The sequence below is a fragment of the Canis lupus genome, chromosome 6 (genome assembly GCF_003254725.2).
Source record: "Canis lupus dingo isolate Sandy chromosome 6, ASM325472v2, whole genome shotgun sequence".
NCBI lineage: Eukaryota > Metazoa > Chordata > Mammalia > Carnivora > Canidae > Canis > Canis lupus.
The window spans coordinates 1,911,174-1,936,606 of NC_064248.1; the positions used below are offsets into that span (position 1 = coordinate 1,911,174).

The 25,433-nt window shown below is 42.9% G+C and overlaps 1 protein-coding gene across 2 annotated transcripts in view; it reads right to left on the minus strand.

Moving 5' to 3' along the window:
• Window positions 1-25,433, minus strand: part of GALNT17 (polypeptide N-acetylgalactosaminyltransferase 17) — a 432,211-nt gene that overhangs the window by 13,811 nt on the left and 392,967 nt on the right. For both annotated transcript variants that reach the window (XM_025425743.3, XM_049111043.1), the window contains 3 exons: window positions 22,585-22,770; window positions 20,089-20,226; window positions 13,374-13,469 (listed from right to left, as the gene is read on the minus strand). In XM_025425743.3, the coding sequence (XP_025281528.1) occupies window positions 13,374-13,469; window positions 20,089-20,226; window positions 22,585-22,770 (420 nt within the window). The remainder of the gene's footprint in view (window positions 1-13,373; window positions 13,470-20,088; window positions 20,227-22,584; window positions 22,771-25,433) is intronic.

Genomic DNA, 25,433 nt, shown 5'->3' on the forward strand with positions numbered 1-25,433 from the left:
CCTCTGGGTGTCACATTGGGGTCTGTCCCTGGTCTCTCCCTTGGCACACACCCCAGAGCTCCATCTGCCTCTGCCACTCAGTCCTCAGCACTTGTTTGGAATGCTCAGCTGTCTGGAGGACATCACCGTGGGGGGTCCCAAGGCCCATCCCTCACCCCGAGCTCGCAATGCCCCAAACTGAACTCCTATCATCCTCCCCCAAAACCTGTGTCTCCAGTCTCAGCAATGGCATCACTATCTATCCTTGGTTTAGCCAGAGACTTGAGTATCATTTCCACCTCCCTCATCCCTTCCCTTGACCTCTCCAACAATAATTCCAGCCAACTAGCCCTCTTAAAACACTGAAAAAAAAAAACCTTTTTATGTCAGTCATTTTAGATTTATAAAAAGTTGCAAATACAAATGAGCGAGTTCCTGTATACGTGGCACCCAGCTTATCCTAAAGTTAGTATCATATATCATCATAGTATAATTACCAAATCTAAGGAATTAACATTGATACTAATCTAGCGACCCGACAGATTTTGTGGGTTTTCCAACTATATTTTCTCCTCCAGGATCCCATACTGCATTCTCTCTTTTTTTTAATTTTATTTATTCATGAGAGACACAGAGAGACAGAGAGAGGCAGAGATACAGGCAGAAGGAGAAGCAGGCTCCATGCAGGGAGTTTGATGCAGGACTCGATCTTGGGTCTCCAGGGTCACGCCCTGGGCTGAAGGTGCTGCTAAACCACTGAGCCACCTGGGCTGCCCCCATACTGCATTCCATTGTCCTGTCTCCTTAATCTTCTATCTGGGACAGCTCCTTAGTCTTTCATTGTTTTTAATGACCTTGGCACTTTTGGAGAGTACCGGGGAAGTATTTTGTAGACCATCCCTCAACTTAGGTTTGTCTGGTGTGTTCTCATGATTAAGATTAAAGTTATTGTTGTACATTCTTAGCAAGAAAAACCACAGAAGTGATGCTGTGGTCTTTTTTGGGCATCAGATCAGGGGTACATGATGTCTCATTACTGGTGATGTTAACCTTGAACATTTGGTTAAGATGGTGTCTTTGGGCTTCTCAACCGTCAAATTACTGTCTTCACTTTAAAAAGGGAGATACTTGAAAACCAGGAAAATATATTACTTTTCATCATATTTTCATCAACTAATTTTAGCATCCATTGCTAGTTCTGGACTTCAGCAGCTGCCTAGCAGTGATTTTCATTTCCCACATGCCTTCTACATTTACCAAGTGGACTTCTACTGAGGGAATAGCTGTCCTTCTCTCTCCATTATTTATTTACGTCAGTATGGGCTCACGGAATTGAAAAAAATTATGTGAGTGACAATCCAATAGTATCGCTGTTTATTTTATTGCTCAAATAGTTCCAGTTTTGGACATTAGAAACTCCTTCAGGGTGGCTTCCGTGTTCTATTGAGAAGACACCTCTTTTTAAAAGAACTTCTTTTTATTCTGACACTGCAAGGTTTCCCAGGTTTAATCCCTATTTTTCCTACTCCATTGCTGGGATCATCCAAAATCTGGGTGCCAGATGTGTTCAGTGCTACTGGGTTTTATTGCTTCTAGGCTGTCTCAGAGCTAGGAAATATATGTACGTACATGCCGACTCATACACACATTTGTTTTCCTTTCTACATTTTCTAAAAATTTATTTCTACATCTTTATTTACATATGTTATATGTATATGTATATTTATATATTTTTATATAAATCTATGAAATAAAATCATCCTGATCCCTCACATTGCAATCCAACTTCCACTCATTCCAGCCATGCCTCTCCTTATTTACAGCCACTCTCCAACAGTAAGAGGCCTGGTTCCCAAAATCCATACTTTATGTACTACTTGCTCAATCCTAGTATATACACACAGTAATTTCAGAATTGTTAATCCAGACTTCTGTGGAAAACAAGCTTACTTACTAGAATGCATTACTGGCAATGGTTCTTTTCTTCTAGAATCCAGTTCAAAATTGTCCAAAGTGTTCCAAAGTTACTAAGATTGGTGCTGTTCTTCCTCCATCAATCAGTGTTGTTATATTTGTTTAGTTAGGTTAATATTTTTTTTTTTTACTGTTTGCATACGATTGTGGGTCGTCTTTCCCACATTCTAGTTGAATTTATTATTCTTTCTCAGACATTTGAAACACCACCATTCCAAGAGTCCAAGCTTGACATAAAGGTGCACTGAGAGACAAGTGTCACTCCCCTTTTATTCCTTTTATCTGCCCTTATTTCCACATTCCATCCATCCCATTCTCACCTACCTCTAGTAGGAACCAATCTCATTAGTTTCTGATTTATCCTTCTTGAATTGCTTGTACAGATGAGCAGATCCAAGTATTTATTATTGAATGACCATTTGTGTTAAATAAAGGTTAGCAGACTATGCATCTTCTTTTGTACTTTGCCTTTTTCACCTAGCAATATGTGAAATCACTCTGTACCAGTACATTGATTGACCATGTTATTTTGTATAGCTGAATGCTACTCCACTGCATGGATATAGCTCAGTTCATTTAGCCACTCTCTTAGGAAGAGGCATTAAACTAGGTTCTAATATTTTGCAATTGCAAATAATGCTGTAATGCATACAATTTTCAGATTGCTGGAAATCAGAGTAGATTTTTGGAGGTGGATCACCGGGTCAAAAAGTAAGCATATTGTAAGCTTTGTTAAGTATTGCCAAACTCCCCTACAAAAAATGATATTAATTTGCATTTCTACCAACAATCTATGAGATTGGCTATTTCTTCAGAACCTTGACAACAGAGTATATTGTCAAATATTTTAATTTTTGCAAATATGATGGATGAGGAATGGCTTCTCAGTGTTATTCTGCTTTGAATTTCCCCAATTACGAATGAGTTTGAACAGTTTTGAAATTTATTTAGGAGCCATTTATACCTTTTTTGGCAACTTGTTTGCTTGTGTCTCTTTCCTATTTTTCTATCAGATTTTTAGTCCTTTTTCCCTCAATTTTTGAGAATCTTTTTTTTAAAGATTTTTATTTATTCATGAGAGATGCAGAGAGAGAGGGAGAGACATAGGCAGAGAGAGAAGCAGGCTCCCTGTTGGGACCCCGATATGGGACTCAATCCCAGGACCCTGAGATCACACCCTGAGTCGAAGGCAGACGTTCAACCACTGAGCCACTAGGTGCCCTTAAGAATCTTTTAAATAGCAGGAAAATCATCCTTTGTAGGATATGTTACAAATATTTTCTCTGTGTTTGTCAGTAGTCTTTGACATGCTTATGGTATTATATTGCCATGTAAGTTTTAAAAAATTTTAATGTAGTCAAATACATCAATCTATAATTGATTTTGAGTTAGAAAGCCCTCTCCTAGATCAGAATTAAAGTAGAATTCACCCAATATTTTTCTGGTATGTGCATAGTTTCATCTTTCACAGATAGATTCTTAATTCATTTGGAATTTAAGCTCGTGTGTAGTGTCAAGTATGGGTCTAATTTGGGACAAATTAGCCCTGGGTGGCTCAGAAGTTGAGTGTTTGCCTTTGACTCACTTGACGGGATAAGCACTGGGTGTTACACTATGTTGGCAAATCAAACTTCAATAAATAAATAAATAAACAAACATAACATGGCAAAAACAACAACAAAAAAGTATGGGTGTATGGGTTTAATTTTATCCCTAATCATATTCAAAATTTGTCTACTTCTTAGTATCCCTCATTGTCACTACTCAAGTTTGGGTGACTGACTTTTGACAGGATAATCATACTAGTGTCATAACTGAAGTTTTTGCCTCTTAGCTTAAGACCCATCTAATCTATTCCCCAAACTGCAATCCCAAGTGATTCCTTCCTAAATGTAAATCAGACTGTATGTACCCCAACTTTATATTTTGAAAGGCTTTCAATATTTCAGGGGCTCCCTGTGGGGGCTGGTGTAAAGTCCAAGCTCCTTAATAGTCTTATAAGGCTGTACATTATCTGCCTCCTGCCTATTGATCTGGCCTCACATTTGGTCACTCACCACCTCCTGTTCTGTGTTCCAAACTCCTTAGGCTTGGAGACTTCATTTCCTCGTCTTTAAAATGGGAATGATAGAAGGCTTCTCAGAAACAATGACATTTTTTTGACAAAATGTTGTGGAATTCCAGGGAGAAGATGTCTATGATTCAGATATTTTGATGTTTTATAAAGGAGGCAATTAACAAAGGCATATAAGAATGAAACAGTAGCATAAGACTTCAGTAGATTATATATATATATCCTAAAATACGGTGATCTGTCCATCAGGAAAATCATAGCTATATTTAGTGTATTGGCTTGGTCTGAAGATTAAATAAATTAGAAAAATTTGGTCACGAGATGCATAATATTCATCATTAAGATGAAGTCTAAAGAAATTTATTTGATGAGTTAAAAAAAATCAGTGGTTGGACTCAACCAATCACCAGCCTATCTTATACAATAACTAATCTTAACTAACTATGAATTCCTAGATGGTAGGAGCCTCCATGTCTCACCTATATTTTCAAGTAACTTGTTTTCCAGGTAACATTTCCTTAAAGAACTGAACCAGGCTGGAAGACAAGCTAAATGATGGAAAGTTCATGTGTTCCAGAACCAGAGAACTGGAAGGAACCTTGGATATTACTTGTCCAATACAGACTGGAAATCCCTTGCAAGTTCTCTGAGGGCTTGAGATGCTCAAATGCCTAGAGGTATTCAAGTTTTCACTGCTATTCATTACTGGCTTTTTTTATAGCCTCAAGAAGTAGAATCTCGTAGAAGTAGAACCTAATTGAATCTTTCTTGGAAAACTAAAGCTTTCCCAAGGTCCCACAGTCAGCACCACAGGCATCATTTCTATAGGACATGTGCCACGGACTTTGTTTAAGGACTTTGCATTGATGAGCTTATTTAACTGGCACAGTATCTCTATGAGGTACATACTATCATTCTATTTACATCACAGAGAAGGAAAGTAAAGTACAAGGAGCTTCATTGTTTTGCCCAAGGTCACAGCTAGTGAGCAGGGGAGCTGAGTTGTGTCGCATTTATGAGTCAGCCACACACAGGAAGGTCCCTCTGAACATCAGCATGGAAGAATTAATTCTGGTGCAGGATGTATGTGGCATGTCATTTCCTGATTTCCAGTCTCACTAAGATGCAGGGACCAGAGACCTTCCTTTAGCCATACATGGCTCTGGTTAGCTCATGGTCCACTTTAGCAGTGTATTAGGAACCTCATCCCCAACAGAGAAAGCCATAAGTATCTGGAATGCTAGGATGAGCCTTTAGCTGACCACACATCCTCCTAGGTTGATATCTCCTGTCATTTTCATGGCCAAACCAACCATTTAAGTAGGGAATATGGAACCCAGACTGAGGAGAACCCATGTCTTTGTGCACATGGCCTTCCTGCAAGGCTTCTTATAATTCACCTTCAACATTTGGCTGGTTGGCATTTAAATTTCCATAAAGGGGTCATAGATTCAGGCCCCGCAGGCATTTCATGGATGAACCTAGTCTTTTGCGAACAGCATCAAGCAGTCAACATGATTGATAGGAGTTCCTTGAATGCAGGCCCCACCCTGGACACTCAGTCCCTGTAGCAGCAGGAAAATTCTAGGAGGCCATACAGTGCAGAACTCTCAGGAAGGGGGCTGGTGATGAAAACACCCCATCACAGAGCAATCTGAAGAAGTCCTTCACACTTTTCTGGAACCAATCTCGGGGAATACATGGCACCCTTGGTGGTCCTCATGTGAGTGGAATTCCAACAAGTTGTCTTAAACCTGGCACTTTACACAATCCTACCTTCTAGGCCAGGCAGGTGGTACAATGAGAACGGTCTAGGACGTTCTGCTACGTTCAGTCTTCCTCTGGCCTTCTCAGATGGGAACCCAACCCTCTGAGGCCCAGGCCTGAACTCCAATAGCCCTAAACATTTTAGGGCCCCTGCTTTGATCTGCCCTGAATTCTGAATGGCCATGTTCTCAGACCCTCTCCATTTTAAACAAGCAAAGCCTTTGCAAACAACTCCTCTACAGACACAGCTGTGCCAAAGAAACACTGAAATGCTCTGAGCTAAATGGTCAGGGGGTGAGGTGATTCTAATGTTTTTCTCTTGCTCTGCTGTACCTGGTAGTGCTAAGGCACTAAATACCTTTTCACCAACAGGTTTCACTGTCCCTGTCTTGTCCTTCAGAAGCAGCGATGTTATTAATTCAGTGATTTGAAAACATCCTAAGAAATCAAAATACTTCTTTGAAAAAAATAAAGGCTGGAAGCATGCCTCAGAAATGATAATGGTTGTTTTAGGGTGGCAGGATTATGGATGATTTAATTTTTTTCTCAAACTCATCTACAATGCTGTTGCATCTTTAGTAGAAAAGAGAAAGATTAGCTAGCAGTGACTTTCTTTGAATTTAAAAGCTCTGGGTAAGGTAGAAAGGTTCCTTTGATAATGTGGCCACCATCCCACTATTCAGTCTGAGTTCCTTATTTCAAACCTAACATTGACACAAAATCTGCCTGGACCACTTCTCATGTCTAGAGAAAAAGAAAATCCACCAAACTTGTTTCTAAGGAGACATAAAGTTTCTAAGACTCTCTACTGGAAAACAGTTTATGACTATGATTCTGATTTTCTGGAAAAAATAGTTCAGCAACTCCTCCTGATAAGAGAGCAATAATACAGTAATTCCTCCTTAACCTGGAGTCCTCCTTAAGCATGATCAAATACATGTGCTTTTTACTCCTGAATGCCATTTAGGAAATTGGGCATTCCTATTCCCTGCATGTGGACCATGAGACCTACTTGTTAGAGATAATTAGAAAGAATGAACTAGGGATTGGAAATAAAACAGGGAAGCAAAGCAGATGGCAGAGCAAGAGGCTCGGGGCCCCTGAAGCCTCAGGAAAGTCTCGAGAAGTGGAAAAGCAGTAACTGTGCTCTCCATGCTCTCCACGGAGGTCTGCAGAGAAGGTGAGCACCAGGGATGCTCACAAAAGCTGTGGGGAGGAGGACCCAAGAGGCGGGAACTCACAACCTGGAAATAATTAAATCAGAAGCATTCTGAATGTTTTGAGAGAAGATGAGTCAGAGAAACAAAAAAAGGTGCTTAATATTCCTGCTATCTGCAAGGAGGCAAAATGAATTTATAAGCGTTGCACTGGAATGCAGGGGGAGGGTTTAAAAAAAACACCCTGCATAGGAGAAAGGAGATGGAAATGAGCAGTACAGAGCCTCCGCCGGGTCGCAGAGGGGTACAACAGCACCAGCGCTTTCTCTCCCACCTCTCGTCTTCTCTTGTGTCTCTGTAGGTTTCCCTAACATAGAAAGGACCTGCCCTCCCTCCTCCAACCTATTCATCCACAAGGTCTAAAGCTCCCCTGCTTTGACCTCATGCTGCTCTCTAGGAATTGAAAAGGATTCCTAGATCTGCTTCTTACCAAAGGCAGAAGGCCGGTCCCCAGAATCACAGGCCTGTTTTTTGGGGTAAAGCAATCTTTCCTTGGGTGTTAACTCCAACGTGCTCTCAATGGCGCCATCCCTTGAGCCCCTACAGTTCCATGACTTTGTGTGGAAGCCAAGAGGCGGCTGGATGCCATTAACTTCTGCGTTTTCTGAGTGCCTTCCACATGCTAATAGCTATGGGAGCCCTATCACTCCAGTGGGGCACCAGCGCCTTATTGGCACAATGCATCATCGTGACAAGGTATTTGGATGATGTATCACTTAAAAGATGAAGCCATCAAAGAATAAGTCCAAGATCAGATTAAATTTAATTACAGGATAAAAGAATTCTCATCTGTCATGCTGTTGATGAATTAACTGAGGGTAAGGGATGTGAGCTTCTCCAAAGAGAAGGTAGAGGAAGAATAAAATGTCTTGACAAGGACCAACAGAAGAGAGACCTCTGTTATCTCCCTGGGGCCCAGTGAAACACAAAGGTCCTCGGGACAGAGCCTGACACCCCTGTCCATGACATGCACCTCCAGGAATGTCCCACCACAGCTGGGGGCTGTTTCCCACAGCGCTCCTTCAGTTCCCCAGGACCGCCAAGGCCAGTCCCTGGCTCGGGCTGCTGAGAAGCCAGGGTCCTTGGCTCAGGACCAACCTACGTCAGGAGTGCTGCTGACTACGAGGCTCCACAACCACGCCCAATTAAGTTGGGCCTCAAATTTTGGGGCAGAGGGAGGGATTAACTATGAAGGGGCTCAAGGGAATTTTGGAGGACAGCAGAACCTCTCAACATCTTGATTGTGGTGGGGGGACTTGATGGTATGTGTTTGATGAAACTTGCAAAACTATATTAACAAGAATGAATTCTCCTTAAAAATGAAAAAAAACCCCTATTATGTAAAAGCTGAAATAATATCATAAATTTAAAAAAGAATTAGACTAGGGGTGCATAGGTGGCTCAGTTGGTTAATAAGCCTCTGTCTTCAGCTCAGGTCATGATCCCGGGGTCCTAGGATTGAGCCCCATGTTACGCTCCTTGCTCAGTGGAGAGTCTGCTTCTCCCTCCCCCTTCTTTCCCGCTGGTGTTCTCTCTTGCTCTCAAAAAAGTAAAATCTTAAGCAAAAAAAAAAAAAGGAATTAGGTTGGGACAGGAAGCATAGCCTGGGGCAGACACAGAATCTGATCACTACCTGTAAGTCTAACATATAGCCTTGTCCATAAGAGATGCTCAACAGATGGTACTGATTGAAAAAGGAAAATACTTGGGAGATGACAACAGGTAGATCCCCAGACCCCATCTTCGGTAGGTCTGGGGTTGGTTGACTCAGGGGTCAATCAGCATTTGTCACACATTACTGGTGGCTCACGGTCCTGTGGACCGCACCTAAGGTGCTGGTTGGAGAGTCCTGGCCCCTCATCCTGGCATCCAGAGCTCTCAACCCTGCACCACTTGCCTTAGCCCACTGTGTCACTGTCCCTTCAATATACCATACACTGCCACCCCCACGACCTCCACACCTTTGCTGTTACCTCTTGCCTGGCATTGTCTCCATGCTTGCTTCAAATCCTCCCACTGTGCCTTGCTGTGGCCAGCAGACCTGTCGGGGCCCAAAGGAAGAAGACCCAACCCGCTCCCCAGAATGCATCAATGTCACAGCTGAGAATTCACCACCAAGAATCAGAGGACTTTCAGTTCAAAGGTGTCGTGGCCCTATCTGAATCTCAGTTTTCTCATTAACAGTATTAGGGGAGGGCCACTACCCACTTGATAGGATTAGACGTTACTAAAAACAGAAAGGGGTTTATTTTTGTTCCCTGTTTTAACCCCGCATGGCTCTGGCCCACAGTGCTCAGTGCTCACAGTCTGAGGCCTGCTGCACACTGTTGGGACCTTAGCAATAGCTCAGCCACAGAGCCAAGAGAGTTGTTGGGGGTGAGGAGGATACTGCATTCACCCTTGAACCCCTGGGGGCAGCACCGCCCACCCTTGCTCTCATCTTGACCTTTGCCCTCAAAGGCAATCAGCAGCAGTGGCTGGGGAAGGTTGATGGGTTGACCAGGTGGACAGGGAGAGGCAGCAGGAAGGGGCTGGAAGACAAGGCCAATCTCATGTTTGATCATCGTTGCAGAGCCACCGTGGCTGCTCCAGCTCGGAGGCCCACCTGACCTGGGCCCGGGTCAGTGGCTTGGAGCAGGTGGGGGAGCCGAGGCTCTCCTGAGACCACACCCCCGTTCTACATGGGTTCAAGCTGGCATCAAAGGCTGTTGTTGCATCTTTGACTTCCTATTTTTAAATAAAACTGAGGCTCAAAAAAGAAAAAGGTACTCGTCTAACCCAGATTAGTAACGAGACGAGCAAGCCTGGTCGCCAGCTCGCGGATAGACACTTGTGAGCCAGCAGGCTCTCTGAGTCGGAACCTCTTCCACTTTGTTGACAAACACATGTTGCAAGATTGGAAATTACCCTCCTTGGTGCTTATTTTATCTCTGTTTAATTGCTGTTTGATAATAAATTACAACACAGAGTCCATTAATTAAGCTAACAATGTCCGCGGAACACCAATTCCTTCTTCTGGGAGTTGCCCTGTTCCAGGAGCTTTGATTCAGAAGCTGTCTGCCCACAGCGCTTTGCGAGGTGGTTTTAAAAGATGCCAAGGCACATGATCAGCGGGGACCCCACTCGCAGTGCGGAGGGAGCGGCTCTGGAAGGAGGGGGAGGAAAGCTGGGTGAGCCAGGGTTGGGGGCGGCCTGGCAGTAGGAGAGCAGTACGAAGGGTGTCTTCTTAATCCAGAACATGTGGTCAAACAACACTAGACTTACTTCCAAAAACCAGCTGATGGGAAGCAACCATGGACCACTCATAGGTATTCATCCGAGATGTGCAGGCAGCGATGAGCAGCCTACTTCGGTTTGCCAGTTCGTAAGCAACTAAATGGCAGGAGCGTTCATTTGGAAAAGCTCTGCTGCGGGTGGAACCGGTGCACGATCAATTCCAGCCATTTCCCACCAGAGGCACCGGTATTATGCTGTGTAAGCCACCGAGGAGAGGGGAGCTCGCTGGCTGGCTCCGGAGTGGGCAGAGAGCTAACCGGTGGCCATCTGCAGCCCGGGAGATGGGCCACCTGGGCGTTCCTGCCGGACCTGTCTAGCAGGTGAATGGTGGGACTCTGAGGCAGGAGACACAAGAGGAAAGGAGGCTCTGGACAGAAGGGTGAGGAAGGTCAAGTTCACAGGGGTCTGTTCTAGAGCTGGGAGCATCACAAGGGCATTAGATTTGTTCTGAGTGGCCAGGGCAGAAGGAGAGGGCCCTGGGGGAGGCAGAGGGCCCTGGGGGAGGTGGTCACAGGGCCACAGAAGGCAGATGGAAGCACCTCAATATCCTTGGGTTCAGCTAAGAACTTCCCAGGTGGCTTAGAAAGCCTTCCCTGGACTCACCTAGGTACAAAGCCACTGCTTGAGCCATATGGGGGAAGCCCTCATATATCCAGGAGACGTTTATTAGACCACATTTACTCCTTTTCCCATTCCCAGAGGTGGGCTTCACAGGCCAGTTTCTGATTATGCAGATATCCAAATGCGAGAGAGCCTATCACCCCACAGTTAGGAGGCACTTAGTCCAAATGTAACCTATTCGGAAGACTGGATGGAGAAACCTGGGAGTGAGTGTTCTTCTAACAGCCTCTCCTCACATCTCCCTGAACAACGGTCACATACGGGAATATGGCTCTGAAGCGGACGTCTCCAAGGTGTAGTATCCAGGCTCCTGCTGCCCTCCTGGCACGATACTTCCCTGTCCCCACGTCCCCTCCCAGCCAGCTCCCCCCACACCAGTTGGGCTGGATTGCCAGCTTGTCATCTGGCCTATCCCAAGATGCAGACTTCTAAATGTCTGCCTTGACCACCCCCCGTAAGCCACGGCTCCCCACCTCCATTTCCCAGGTCACCGGGGCTTCCAGGGTCCTTGTCACCCCCAGACTCTGTGATGGAAAAGCTGGAGAGTCAGCAGGGGCACAAGGCCGGGTGTTTCCATCGCATCCACCCCTCTTTGAACTCCTCCAGGAGTTTAAGCCCAATCCGAGCATATCATCCCATCCCCGGTGGTATTCTACTGACCCTGCGGCAAGTCCCAAACATCTCAGGGTAGCATCACTGCATTGTCTGGGAACTTGCTGGAAATGCAACATCTCAGCTCCCACCAGGCCCCCTGACTCAAAAGCTCTGGGGGTGGGGCCCAGAAGCATGCCCTATCTACCTCTCCATCCCCTTTGGCTTCCTCTTCCCTCCTTCCCTCCCCACCCCCCTTCTGTGTCCCGGCCCCCTGGGCCACCCCGCTCTTTCCACACTCACTATGCTGTAGCTTTCCCTGCCTCTTTCCTTGTCTTTTCCCTCAAGTGCAAACCATCTGAGAACAGGGGCTATATCTTATCCACTGCCACATACACTTGTGTCTGGCATCTGCAGTAAGTGATCAAGAAATAACTCACTGAGTGAATGAATCCATGAATAGAGACTCCCTGGATTCGTTAATCCCTATTGCCTTTAGGGTCAATGCCCCACTTCCCCATGGAGGCCCATCAGGAAGTGAACCAGGTCTAGGCTTCCCAGTCTTTCTCTTGCTCTCCACGGGCACTTTTAGCCAACTGTGGGTGGTAGGGCTCAGTAAATCATCTTGAGGTGCATGGGTTGGGCTTGAATTTAAAGCACTTTGGTCACGCTGGAGGGCCTGGATTCTAATCTCCTTTGCTCACAGGCATTTGCTGCTCTGTGCCTCAGTTTCCCTATGCTGCCTGTCTACCTCCCAGAAGGGCTGCAGGGACCAAAGGACTCAGGATTTGATCCTTCCCATTATCTATCTTCAGAAGACCTGTCATACACTGAGGGAGGCTGAGAGTCACTCTCAGAATCATCTGCTGTGATAGTAGAAAGAATACAGTTCTCCTCTTAGGAGGGCATGTGTGAGTGTATATGCATGACCGGTGAGTGTGAATTTGCAGCTGGATGTGTGTGTTCACAGAAATTAGCAAGACCAAGGGAGCTTACAGGGCATTTTGTCCAATGTCTTCCTATTACAGACGAACAGACTGAGACCCAGAGAGAGAACTGGTGAGTCTGCTATCACCTGTCTGGTGCTCCTCTGGGATTGAATTACAAATATCTTCCCCATCTGTCACCAGTCTTTTATTACTATTAGTTGACATAAAAAAATGTTTTCAATTTTTTATGAATGTCAAGTCTAATGACATTTTTTGGATATATTTTCTCCCAATCTGAGAGAATTTCTGCTAAGCTCTTTACGAGTGCACACACACGTACACAAACCTTGGGTTAGCATGAAATTGCCAAAGAAAATTCATTTACTGGGCTGTATTTTTAAAACTTTGTTGGTTGGTCATTTTCCCTTTTTGAATTATCTTGTGTGCTTTTCTGAGATACCGGAGAACACGTGTGTTCTCTGAAATGTTACAGCAATCATACTCCTCCTTCAGAGTCAGCAGTTGGCTCTTGTATCAACGCTTACAGACCTGGTCATACTTACCACCCACCTGCTGGTGGCCTTTCAGGATGAACAAATCAAGCATGTTCTCATGAGGAAATCTGCTATTTCTCTGAAGTTGTAGGCAGGCATATTTGGTTCTAATTACAACGTAAGTACATGTAGTATATAGTCGCCTATTTGCAAATGACTCCACAATTTATTCACTTTCTCTCTTCAGTGTGAAATGTGCCCATTGCTCCTCTTAACATCTGTGCTGAGGCAAACACTCATGAATATTTCCCTAAGTGCCATGTGGAACAACTGGAAAGCCCCTCACCTTCTCCTTAAAATTTCAGAACACATAATAACTACAGATAGGGGACAACAAATCCTTGGGGGACCTGGTGATTTGACTCCCTTCTGGTCAGAAATGGGCTCCTACCTGGGGTCCCCAGCCATGGCACGGGTACAGTATTGCTGTGTGGTTCTCCAGCGGCCCCTGGTCCAAGCAGACGTCTTTTGCCTTGTTGTTTCGAAGCTGCAGGAATAAGCAAAACATCACCTGTCAGAGCTCATGCGGCAGAATTTCTGCCCAGCCCTTGTTGCCCAGGCCTTGGCTCCAACTTCTCAAGGTAAAGGCCACATGACCCCTCCCCAAGTAAGGACCAAGGCCCAAATCTGTGAGGTTATCATTTTAGCAAGAAAAACCAAGTCATGGCGTGGGCACCAGCCCTCTGTCTGGGGCACCTCTCACCCTTGCTTACACACAGCTCCTCCATCCCCAGTACAAAAGAGGAGCTCAGGGAACGTTGGGACGTAGGAATACTAGTCACCCACTGGTTATCCAAAGCGGACCTTTTACTTTTGTGTGACCAGACTGTGTCTGGGTTCAGAAAACGGAGCAGAGTTTTTATGCTGTTTTTTTTTTAAAGACTACAAAAATAATACCATCTTATTGAGATATCTTGACAAATGTAGAAGAAAGTGACACTTGTTCACAATCCTTTCTGACAATCAGTTAATTTTTCCCAATTTTGAGACAATTTAGTTTTGTTCAATTTTTTTTTAAGATTTTATTTATTTATTCATGAGAGACACAGAGACAGAGGGAGAGAGAGGCAGAGGGAGAAGCAGGCCCATGCAGGGAGCCTGAGGTGGGACTCAATCCCCAGTCTCCAGGATCAGGCCCTAGGCTGAAGGTGGTGCTAAACTTCTGAGCCACCTGGGCTACCCAGTTTTGTTCAATTTTGACAGTAGTGAGAAACTTTGCACATAAAGCTTTGTTTTCATTACAGGTTTTCTTATTACAGGTTTTCTTATGAACATGATCTGAGAACTCAGATAACAGGAGCAAAAGGTATGGATCCCTTATTGTCCTTAAAATATGCTGTCTGATGCCTTTCTGGAAGCTTTCACCTAATTTCTATTCTGATCCACAAGATCTGTAAATACTTAAGAGTCTTGAATTTCACCATTCAAAAATATTTTGTTAGTCAAAGTGTACAAACTCCCAAAGCTAGATTCTGGGGAATCTAACATGCAGCATGGTGATTATAGCCAATATTAAGTACATGAAAATTGCTAAGTGGAGAGATTATCTTAAATGTTCTTAGCAGAAAAAAAATGGTATGGTAATTTTAGGATGTAATGGAGGTATTAGCTAACTCTATAGCAATGATCATTTTGCAGTATGGAAGTGTATCAAACTAACACGTTAGATACCTTAAGTTTACAGAATGTTATATGTCAGTTATCTCTCAGTAAAGCTGGAGAAGAAAGCAAAAGAACACTGCTCAGAAGAAAAACTCTAACAGAGTTAGAGTGGGGTATTGTTTTAAACCCAAGTTACCAAAAATTTGTACAGAAGAGTAGAAGCAATGAATCAGACGTGTTGCACAAACTGTCCCAAGCAAGTGATCTCCAAAGAACTGCAAAACCACCTTAGGAGCCCCACACTATATTTTAGTTCTATCTTAGATACTTTGAGTAACCGCTCATTGTCAATGCTCTCAATTATGCAAAGGATAAATTACATGGAAAAACCTAGACAACTTCTTGGTCAAAAAATAATTCAGAAGAGTTAAAATGTTGAAAACAATTAAATCTTAGAAATACCTCTATCAATGTACTTTTTATGTCTCCACAAGAGCAACATGATAAAATGTGCCTAATGAAGTCTAATGAAGCTTTCAAAAAAAGTATAAGATAAAAATTACAGGTAATAAAAAATATTGTGTTGAGAGATGAAGAAAGACATCTTGCTTTTATGAATTTACAATTAATAGTAAATTGGAATGTTTCATGTTTAGCAATTATTTCCCTTTTTGAGAATTATCTGTTTATCTCTCCATTGGGATCTCAAGTGGTTTTATTGTAGATTTATAAGAGCTCTTTATATATTAAGGATATTTTTTATGGCATATTTGTTCCATATAATGATTTCAGAATGTTAGGCATTTAAATTTTGTTTTTAATGTTTATGCAAATAAATCTATTATTCAGGAACTTAATAACTATTTATGAAGGGCCTGCTACGTGCCTGGGACTGTGCTAAGTTTAGTGAATGTAAAGATAAACAAAACCATCTTTGCCCAAAAACAATCCATAGTCTGGAGAGATAGGCAAAGGAAGAGATAGTGCAATACTGAGTTTTGGCAGGCAGCAAGGAGAACATTCTCACTCCATCTGAGGGTTCAGGTATGAAGATGAGGCACTCGTGAGCCAGCGATACTCAGTGGGAGTATCGCTGGAAATGTTGTAGTTTTTACCCAGGTAGTAGCTACTTAGGTTTTTGTTTTATATTATTATGTTACACCTGTATGCTTAATGCATATCGTATGTGTATTGTCTTCCATATTAATAACGGTAAAAGAAAAAAAGATGAGTAAAACCAAACTAGAGGCAGAGGCACTTCAGGCCACAAGGACAACAGGAGCCAATCACAGAAGTTTCAGCAGAAGCCTTGGTGGTGAATGTTTTTGTGCAGTTGCTTTTACAGGTAGGAAAGCAATTATCTCAAACATGGAAGAGTCAGTACATAAAGTATCCACAGGTCTTTCTTTAAAAATTATTTTAAGACATACTGGCTAATAGAGGTAAATAAACATTTAAAAATCAAGGAAAATGAAAGCCAGATAATCCAGTTAAGAAATGGGTAGAAAACACTAATAGACATTTTTCTAAAGAAGACACCCAAATGCTAATAGACACATGAGAAGATGAGCAACTTCACTTCTCACTCTTCATCAGGAAATTCACCACTCTTCATCAAAACCGCAATGAAACATCACCTTGCACCCATCAGAATGGCTAAAATTAATAACAAAAGAACCAACAAGTGTTAGCAAGGATGTGAAGAAAAGGAAACACTTCTACACTGTTGATGGGAATGCAAACTGGTATAGCCACTGTGAAAAACAGTATGGAGTTTCCTCAAAAAGTTAAAAATAGAGCCACCCTATGACCCAACAATTGCACCATTAGGTATTTACCCAAAGATACAAAAATACAGATTCTAAGGGTTACATGCACCCCCATGTTCATAGCAACATTATAAACAATATCATATCTGGGAATTGGTATCTGGAATAAGTTTTGTTTTACCTTTGTATTTTCTATAGAGTGTATGCATTGAATTTATTACTTAAACGAAATAGAGAGATTTGCAAAAACAAAAGTCTCCCCTTCTCCAAAAATCAGACTGCAATCTCCATGTTGACTCCATGACCACACCACTGTTCAGCTCCAGAGACATTATTTACACTGTGCTTCATGTGAATGGCAGGCCCCAGAGCTGTGCAGTATACAGCCTGTGGAACTGTGCCCTTGTCATCTTCTGGAATTTCCCCATTTTTATTATTTGGTTGTTTTTTTGTTTGTTTTTAAAATATTTTATTTATTTATTCATGAGAGACACAGAGAGAGAGAGAGAGAGAGAGAGAGAGAGAGAGAGAGAAGCAGAGACACAGGCAGAGAGAGAGGCAGGCTCCATGCAGGGAGCCCGATGTGGGACTCAATCCCGGGACTCTAGGATCACGCCCTGGGTTGAAGGCAGGTGCTAAACCGCTGAGCCACCCAGGGATCCCCTACTCTTTGTTTTTTAATACTGTTTTTCTCCTAATCATAATATTATCACATAAACATCAGCAAAAAATGGGAAAACATGACAAAGTACCCCTACAAAGACTGCCTGTCTCACTATTTGGAGGTAACTACAGTCATCATCACCATTTCCCCATTGCTATTTTCCCACTTGAATTCAATCTAAAATAGCAGCCAACTCAATTTTATAATTCTGACTTTTTTTTTAAGACAGGAGAGAGAGAGAGAGAGAGAGAGAGAGAGAGAGAGAATCCATGTGCTCAAGCAGGCAGGGAGGGGGCAGAGGGAGAGGGCGAGTGAGAATCTCAGGCAGATTCCATGCCTAGTGTGGAGCCCAAAGCAGGACTCGATCTCACAACCCTGAGATGACGACCTGAGTGGAAATCAAGAGTCAGACGCTCAACTGACTGAACGCCCCTGGTGTCCCCTTGACCCTTTCTTCTGAAGAATTATATCAACATTTTTTTCATGTCCTTAAATTTTTGTATACACCTTTTAAAATGGCTGCAAGATATTTCAAACCAGTAAAATGGTATATTTAACTAAACTTCAAATTAGATTCAACATTTTTGGTCCAAAAAAAAGTCACTGAGATGAATAATTACTCTCAAATCTTTGTCCTCATTTCAAATTATTTGCTTCGGATAAGAGTGGAGATGAAAGTGTGACTATCATTAAGCCTTTTAATACATGTGGTTCAAATTGCTTTTTACAAAGCTTGTTTCAATTTACACTCTCACCAGAGGATTTGCGGCTTTTCATATAACCAAGATCTTGCTGGCAGAGGTCCAAAATATGTTCCAAAAACGAATTTTTGTTTATTTGGTAGAAGCAAAGAAGCTACCTCAATGTATTTTAAAATGTATTTTAATTTCTTTGATGATGAAATCCATGAAAATTTTTCATGTGTTTTCCAATCATTTGTATTTTTCTCTTCTACTTGATTTTTCTTTGGGGATGTTTTATTTTCTTATTTAAATTAATTATTAAAATTTAAAACCATTCACAGAGCTCATTATATATTAATTATAGTATCCATTAATCTATACTATTTATGGTATATATACTTCTACTTTGGCATACTGTTTCTCTATTCAGTTGATATATAGGTTATTTTAATATTTATAAGCTCAGGTCCATTATCCATTTCCTTTGCATTTTCTTTCAGGGTTTTCATTCTTAGAAAGCTCTGGCCCTTTCAGAGATCAGATGCACATGCATTTCCGTATGGTTCTGTTACAGTTTCTTTTCTTGCATTTAACGCTATAGTTCATCCGAAATACACTTCAGGATATGTAAGAATCTAAACTGTTTTCTTTTCCAAAGAGCTAGGCAATTCACCCAATTGTCTTACGAATAATCCATTCACTGCTTGTTGTTTCTTGAGGACTCCTTTTGTTTGATCTTACTTTGATAATCAAAAAACCCCAAAACCATGCTTTTGTTTGGAAGAAGAAAAGATAAGGCAGTTTGGACCTGTTAGCAGTTACAGCCGGGTGCCAGCTACTGTCCTAAATCTTCCCTACAGCCCTGCGCCATGGATTCAGTCTTAATAGGCCCCTAATCGTTATATAGACTGCCCCCGCAAGACACATGCTTCCCATCCCAGATTCCAGCTCAGGATGGACACCTCACCCACACCCTGATGGTTTAACCTGGAGCTGATTTACTTCCTATAAAAGGCATCAGGCATAAAGTAGGAAAATATACATTTATAGAAAAAAGAAACACTCTAAGTCAAAGAGAGCCTTCTTAGCTTCCGGCTGGTTGTCACAGAGCAGCTGCAAACAGTCGGTGAAGTCCAAATGCTGGAACTAGTGGGGTATCTCCACTGGATCCGGCGCATCTGGCTGCCTGTGCCCTAACCTGACTCTGTGCCATAGATTCCTCGTCCAAACATACAACTCAAGGAAGCAACAAGGCTTATATACAAGCATGTTCTCAGCAGTGGTGCTTGCGATATTTTAAAAATGGAAACAGCATAAATGTCTATATTTTCAAGCAAAATACATCATACACAAAGGTATCGTAATAGTTATTATAATGCTGCGGAAACGACATCATATAGTTATTATTAATGCTGCAGAAATGACATAGGAAAATACTCTTCATATAACATTATTTCAAATTATTACACCTGTGGATACCATGGCTTTAGTAATACATAGATACAGAAGTGTTTATAAAAAGAACATATATGTGTGTATATTAAAATATATTTATTTATATTTGTATTATTTATAATACACCTACACAGAGAGTGAAGACCATATATCAAAATGTACGTATTATCTATGAAATTGGAATGCCTACATTCAAGGCTGGCTTCATAGCTTATAGGTTGAGACCTTAGGTAATTTATTTAATTCATCTAAGTTTTAACTTCTTTATCAACAAAATGGAAATAATACTTCTACCTCATAAAGAGAGAGTAGAATGATTTCATACATGGAAAGCACTTAGAATGGTGCCCGGCACATCCTAAGTATTGACTGCTATTATTATTACTTTCAAAATTTTCTAAAATGCATATTTATTTGTAATATGATATAATACAATAATATTTGCAATAAGAGAAAAGTTAATGTGTTCTAATGTTTAGAGAGGCAATGTGTCATCTCATCATAGACAATTTAAGAGCATCTCCCCTTTTGTTGGTGGCAAGTGGCTCTGGCCCCCAGCACTAAGTGATGGACAGCTCCAGTCATTGCCTGTCTTTCTAGCCAACTTCCTGTTCAAGGTCTCACTTACAGGTCCCAGGGACCTCAAAATCAAAATGTCCCAAACAGAACTGACCATGCACACCACATCCCTAGGAAAACAGGCCACCAGAGACTCTGGTCCACGCTTCCACTGTAACATTTATTACATTGCCCCCCACCAGTTGGTGACAGTCTTGCAGTCAGGTCCTATACCTCCAAAAACCACTCTTGAATGAATGAATGAATGAATGAGTGAGTGAATGAATGACTCTGTTCTCTATTTTTCCCCATCAAAGCAGTCGCCCGGCCTACTGTAAAGCTATCCAAGCTGAGAGCATGTATAGTCTTAATTACCTCCCCGTATGCAATGGTGTTATTGTATCTTCTCATTTCTGGGTAAACGTGGTCCAGGTACCACTGGAAATTCTTACACTTTAAACTTTTCCTTAAGGCTCTTCTTTCGGAGACATCACCTATGTCAATTCCTGGATTCTGAAAGAGGAGGGAAGCAAGGGGCATTAGTGACTGGGGAGCTCTGGCCAGAGGAGAGGACGAGCAGCCTTTGAAGAAACTATCAGAGAGAAACCCCAAGTCCTGCATGCTTGCCGGTTTATAGGGACTCACTTGATCAGAGCCCCAGCTAGACCACTATCCCCTCAGAGCAGATCACAGCCCCCAAAGTCAACCATCCTTAACACTGTGCGAAAGGGAGCCCGGGACATACTGATGTTGGCAACCTCTGTTCCCAGCTCTGTCTCTCCTGCATATCCTCAGCAACTCTCAGAGGCAATTATTAGAGGAATTATTTGATTTAGACAAGGAAATAAATGCCTATAACCACCTCCTGTCTTTCTTCTCCATACATGTATGATTTCTCCCTTTGTTGGCGCTTTGTGGAGTTCATTATACACAGAAGTGAAAATAATTTTCCATCGCAAAGCTTGTAATGATGTTCTAATGAATAATTCACTCTGCTTTTACAGAAATGAACCTGTAATGGGCTGCTGTGTGCTAACAGGGGAAAATAAAGTAGCTGAAATATGACTCCACAGACTCCGCCACAAGATGGCCGCGGCTGGGAGGCCCCGGATGCTGTCTGTGCCATGGCGGGCAGCCAGGCAGAGTTCACGCTATTTCATCAAGATTTCTTCTTTCAACAGCCAAACGGTGATTTTAAAGGAAAATCTTCTTCAATGTAAGACTTTAAAATTCAATGGCAAAGCTGGACAGTGACATTTTAACTCCTGGTTCTAATGTGGTTGGCATAATGAAAGAGAACGGTCAATTTTCCAAAAGCACGGAGGGTACCACTGGCATTAGGGACGGGAGGTTGTGTGGACAAAGCGCGGGGACAGAGCCAGCAGCCTTGAACTCTTAGGAACGAGTAATACAGCCAGGAGGTCACAACTCCTCGCCCACGAGCAGGAATGAGTACCGATTGTGTTGACGTCCACAGAGCTGTGGGGCGAGTCGAATTCGGGTGTGAGTTCACATCCCTGCCCTGCCATGTGTTATGGGTAGGACCTTAACCTAGTCACGTTTAACCTCCCAGAGCTTCAGTTTGCCCATCTGTAAAATGGACATCAGAACAGGTCCATGTCAAGCTAGCATTTATTGATCTCTTAATAGTTGCTATGCTCTGTCCTCAGTGTTAACAATCCCAGTTTTACAGATGATGAAACTGAGGCTGAAATGTCCTATGTCATGAGGTTGTTATGGGGGCTAAATGAGATATTGCAAATAAGGAACTCACCAAGGGTCATGGACATAGTAAGTGTTCAGCAAGTGCTACTTATGTTTATATAAATAATCGTGTGTAAAATCACTTCTGGCTCAAGAGCTATAAAGTGCCATACAGCCATAAGGGCACTATCAATGCTTTAGAACATTATTTCAATAACAACATGATAAAAATTCATTTTTATCCTCTTTATCTATGATTCATGCACATATTCAACTGCATTTCTGCTGCTCTGAGCTCCAGCCTCTTGAAACATAGGGGCTGCCAATTCTCAGTGGGAACAACTCCAGGAGACTCTCTCAGGGCACGGCTGAGATACCTACAGGTACTCTGACTGAGGAAATAAACCCAACTATGGGTCAGGGTGTTGGTCACCCCACTGTGCTATGTACCTAAGTATATATAATGAGTATTTTAGCACTCAGGACTTAACCTGAGTATGCTAGTACTTAGATTCGGTATTTTAATACTTACTACTGATACAAGTACTTTGGATTTAATTCTCCTGATCATCCTAGGAAGGAGGACTTGATATTATTGCTATTTTTAGGTGAGGAACATAAGGGACAGAGGCAATAAATGGATTTGTTCAAGACTGCAGAACTAGTAAGTGGCAGAGCAGAGGGTCCAACCAAGCTAGCGCACAGCCACTATGTAATGCTTTTACGGGGCTTCAGTAATACAGGAGTTTTCTTAGGTTATACTCTGGACAGAGTATAAAGGAGATTTGAAGAGTCAGATAATAAACAGTAGGGGCATATGTCATGGGGCAGCTGGAGGTCCAAGGGAGGGTACACGGTCAGAGCAAATGACGGAGCTCGTACCAAAAACCTTGGTCGAGAGTCTCCTGGATACAAGGCTGGCCCAGCAGTAGGGCATCTGGATTATTGTAACATGACAAGATCCTTCTACTCTTTGTAAATGGATTTCAAGATTTCTATTGTACCAGTTCCCATGTGAAGGAGGGGTTATAGCACCTGGAGGTCTGTGAATCCCCCTCCAAATGCTCTTATAATTTTGCAGGTGTAAGTATCTGTCTGGGGAGCAACCATCAACTGATTAAAGGGACCAGTGGTCCAGGGGGACGGGGAAGGGCTGCTGTGCCCTACCTCCAGTGGCAGGTTCCACGCTATGTACACATGGGACTTGTAATCATCCATCCAGACCTCGGCAACCCGGAGAGCATTCCTCTTGGTATAGAAGCCAATGTTGCTGTTGTAGGGCTTCTTCTTCCGCTCGATGTGGGCCACTCGTGAGCAAGGCAGGACCTCCATGCTGCCCCCGCAGAGCCACACCTGAAGGCACAAGGACTGTATCAGACCAACAGAGAAACTCCTAGAGGCCAGTGTCCCTCCCCAAGGCCCAAAGGCAATATGGTCAGGAAACCTAGCATGAGCATGAATGAGAAATACATTTTACTGTATTTCAGGGTAGGTCTGTTACTGCACTGTAGACTAACCTAACCTAACCAAAATGTGTCAAAAAAAAGGCTTGGGGGTGTTTTTAATAGATATAATAGTTTAGAATATTTTAATATCCTAAGTTTACTAGTTTACTAGAGCTGTGGGTAACAGAGGCCCCTAAACCTAAGATGCCCCCTGGTGATGCATGGGTTTTCTTAAGTTCTCAGTAGTGAACAATTGGCACCTGTGGAGGTTTTCTTTCCCACTTGGCTAAAGCTAAGCCTTGCAGCCCTAGATGGAAAATTCAAACTGGAAAACAAACCATCTTTATTCACATCAGCACAAAGTGTACAAGGGTGTACTTATGCACTGTTAATATGTGCTATTTCAGAGTCCTAAGAGCACAGATGTCCAGCCTCCTGGAAGCATTTGCCCCAGTGTTATCATGTAAAGACATCACTTGTGATTGCTGGAATATTCAGGTGGAAGGCTACAATGGCAGTTGCCTTTGAGGGATGCAAAAGCCCAGGGAAGTGACACTTGCCATTCTCTGAATGGGCATGGCAGGCATCCAGGCTCAAAAGGCCCTGCTTGCAGTGGGGGAAAGCTGAACTAACCAACTTCCCTCAGTCCCAGGCAGGAGAAACAAAGCATTTCTGACTGTCAGGAAGGACTCATTTGTGGAAATAAACTTGCTGGTCCTGGTGGGGAGAGAAGACACAAAGAGGTTTCAGGGACCTGTGTTGCTGTCCTGCCACAAGGATCCTGTCCATAATGAGAGTGCACTGGTGAGCTGACCCAGTCAGCACAGACAATGCTGCATGTTCCACCCTGGAATACTTCAAGCCACTCTACCTTTAGTCTCCCAGACCACCCCCAACCCCAGGATGCTGGGACCCTCTTGCAAGTTTGCATACCACCACTGGGTCTTTACTGATTGAATTTGGTGGCAAAATCCAGAAGTGTGTTATCTTCTGTTTCTATTTCTACACCATAGGGGGGAATGATACAGAAGGAAATTTCTCCCCATAGCCATGCATCCTCACTTTCAAGGAAGAGACTGTGAGCTAAGAGACTGGTAGACAATGGGAGGTCCAGAGTAGTTTGATTTGGGACTTATTAGGTACCACCATGGGTTGGCATGGCCACTGCTGACAGTGGAAGGAAGCCAAGTCAGGGAGGCATATATGGCTAAAGGCCTATGCGGAATAGAGGTAAAGGATCTTGCAGGGCAAAACACAGTGGCTGAATTTCCAAGGGTGGGCAATATTCAAAGATATAGAGTTGCACAGGTATGAGCATTGGATAGTTTCAAGATTCAGGGAATGAATGGAAAGACAGTTCATGGATTCAAGGACCTAATATTGTTAAGATGGCAATATTTCCCAAATTGATTTAAAGATTCAACACAATCCCCATCAGAACCCCAGATGGCGTCTTTGCAGAAATTAACAATCTGATTCTAAAATTCATGTGGAAATATAAAAGACTAAAACAAAAACAAAAACAAAAACAAAAACCCACAAACCTTGAAAAGAACAAAGCTGGAGGACTTCCACTTCTGACTTCAAAATGTACCACAAAGCCAATATAATCAAGACAGTGTGATGCAGGTATAAGGACAGACAACAGGCTAGAGTTGAGGGTCTAGAACTCACACATTAAACTCTCACATTTATAACTGACTGACTTTCAACAAGGGTACCAAGACAACTCAATGGGGGGAAATAGTCTTTTCAACAAATTGTGCCAGACAACATGCCAGTGAATGAATTCGGATTATCACCTCACAACATGTACAAAAGTTACATGGTTGCCTAGGGCGGGGGGCGAGGCGGTGTTGAGGTGCTGCCAGTGGGCATGGGGTTTCCTTTTAGAGTGATAATAATGTTCTAACACTGATTGAAGTGATTGCTGAATGATTCTTTGAATATACTAAAAACCTTTGGGCTGTACACTTTTTAAAAAAATTTTTATTTATTTATGATAGTCACAGAGAGAGAGAGAAAGAGGCAGAGACACAGGCAGAGGGAAAAGCAGGCTCCGTGCACCAGGAGCCGGATGTGGGACTCGATCCCGGGTCTCCAGGATCGTGCCCTGGGCCAAAGGCAGGCGCCAAACCGCTGCGCCACCCAGGGATCCCCTGAGCTGTACACTTTAAATGAGTGAGTCATGATATGTGGTTATCTCAACAAACTGTGATAAAAATAAATGGGTAGATAAATAAATAATTCAACAGAGAGATGGGGAGGGATATATTCCAGTTTGAAGAGCTAAGGAGAGTGATGCAAGCCACAGCAGAATTCTATGAAGACCAGTTCCTGAGCAGGGATCACAAGTGCAATGCAGGTGTATGAAGGGCCTCAGCAGAAAACAGAAACCCAGTTACAAGAATGGAAATGCCAGGTGGGAAGGGAACCCACAGGCATGCTGACTTGCTGCCAGTCTTCTGTAAGCTGTCCAGATCAAGGTCTGGATAGACCACGGTCAGGATTGTCCAAATTGTCCCAGATTGCCCCTGGGGGTGCGATGAGGCTCACAAGGGATGTCAAATG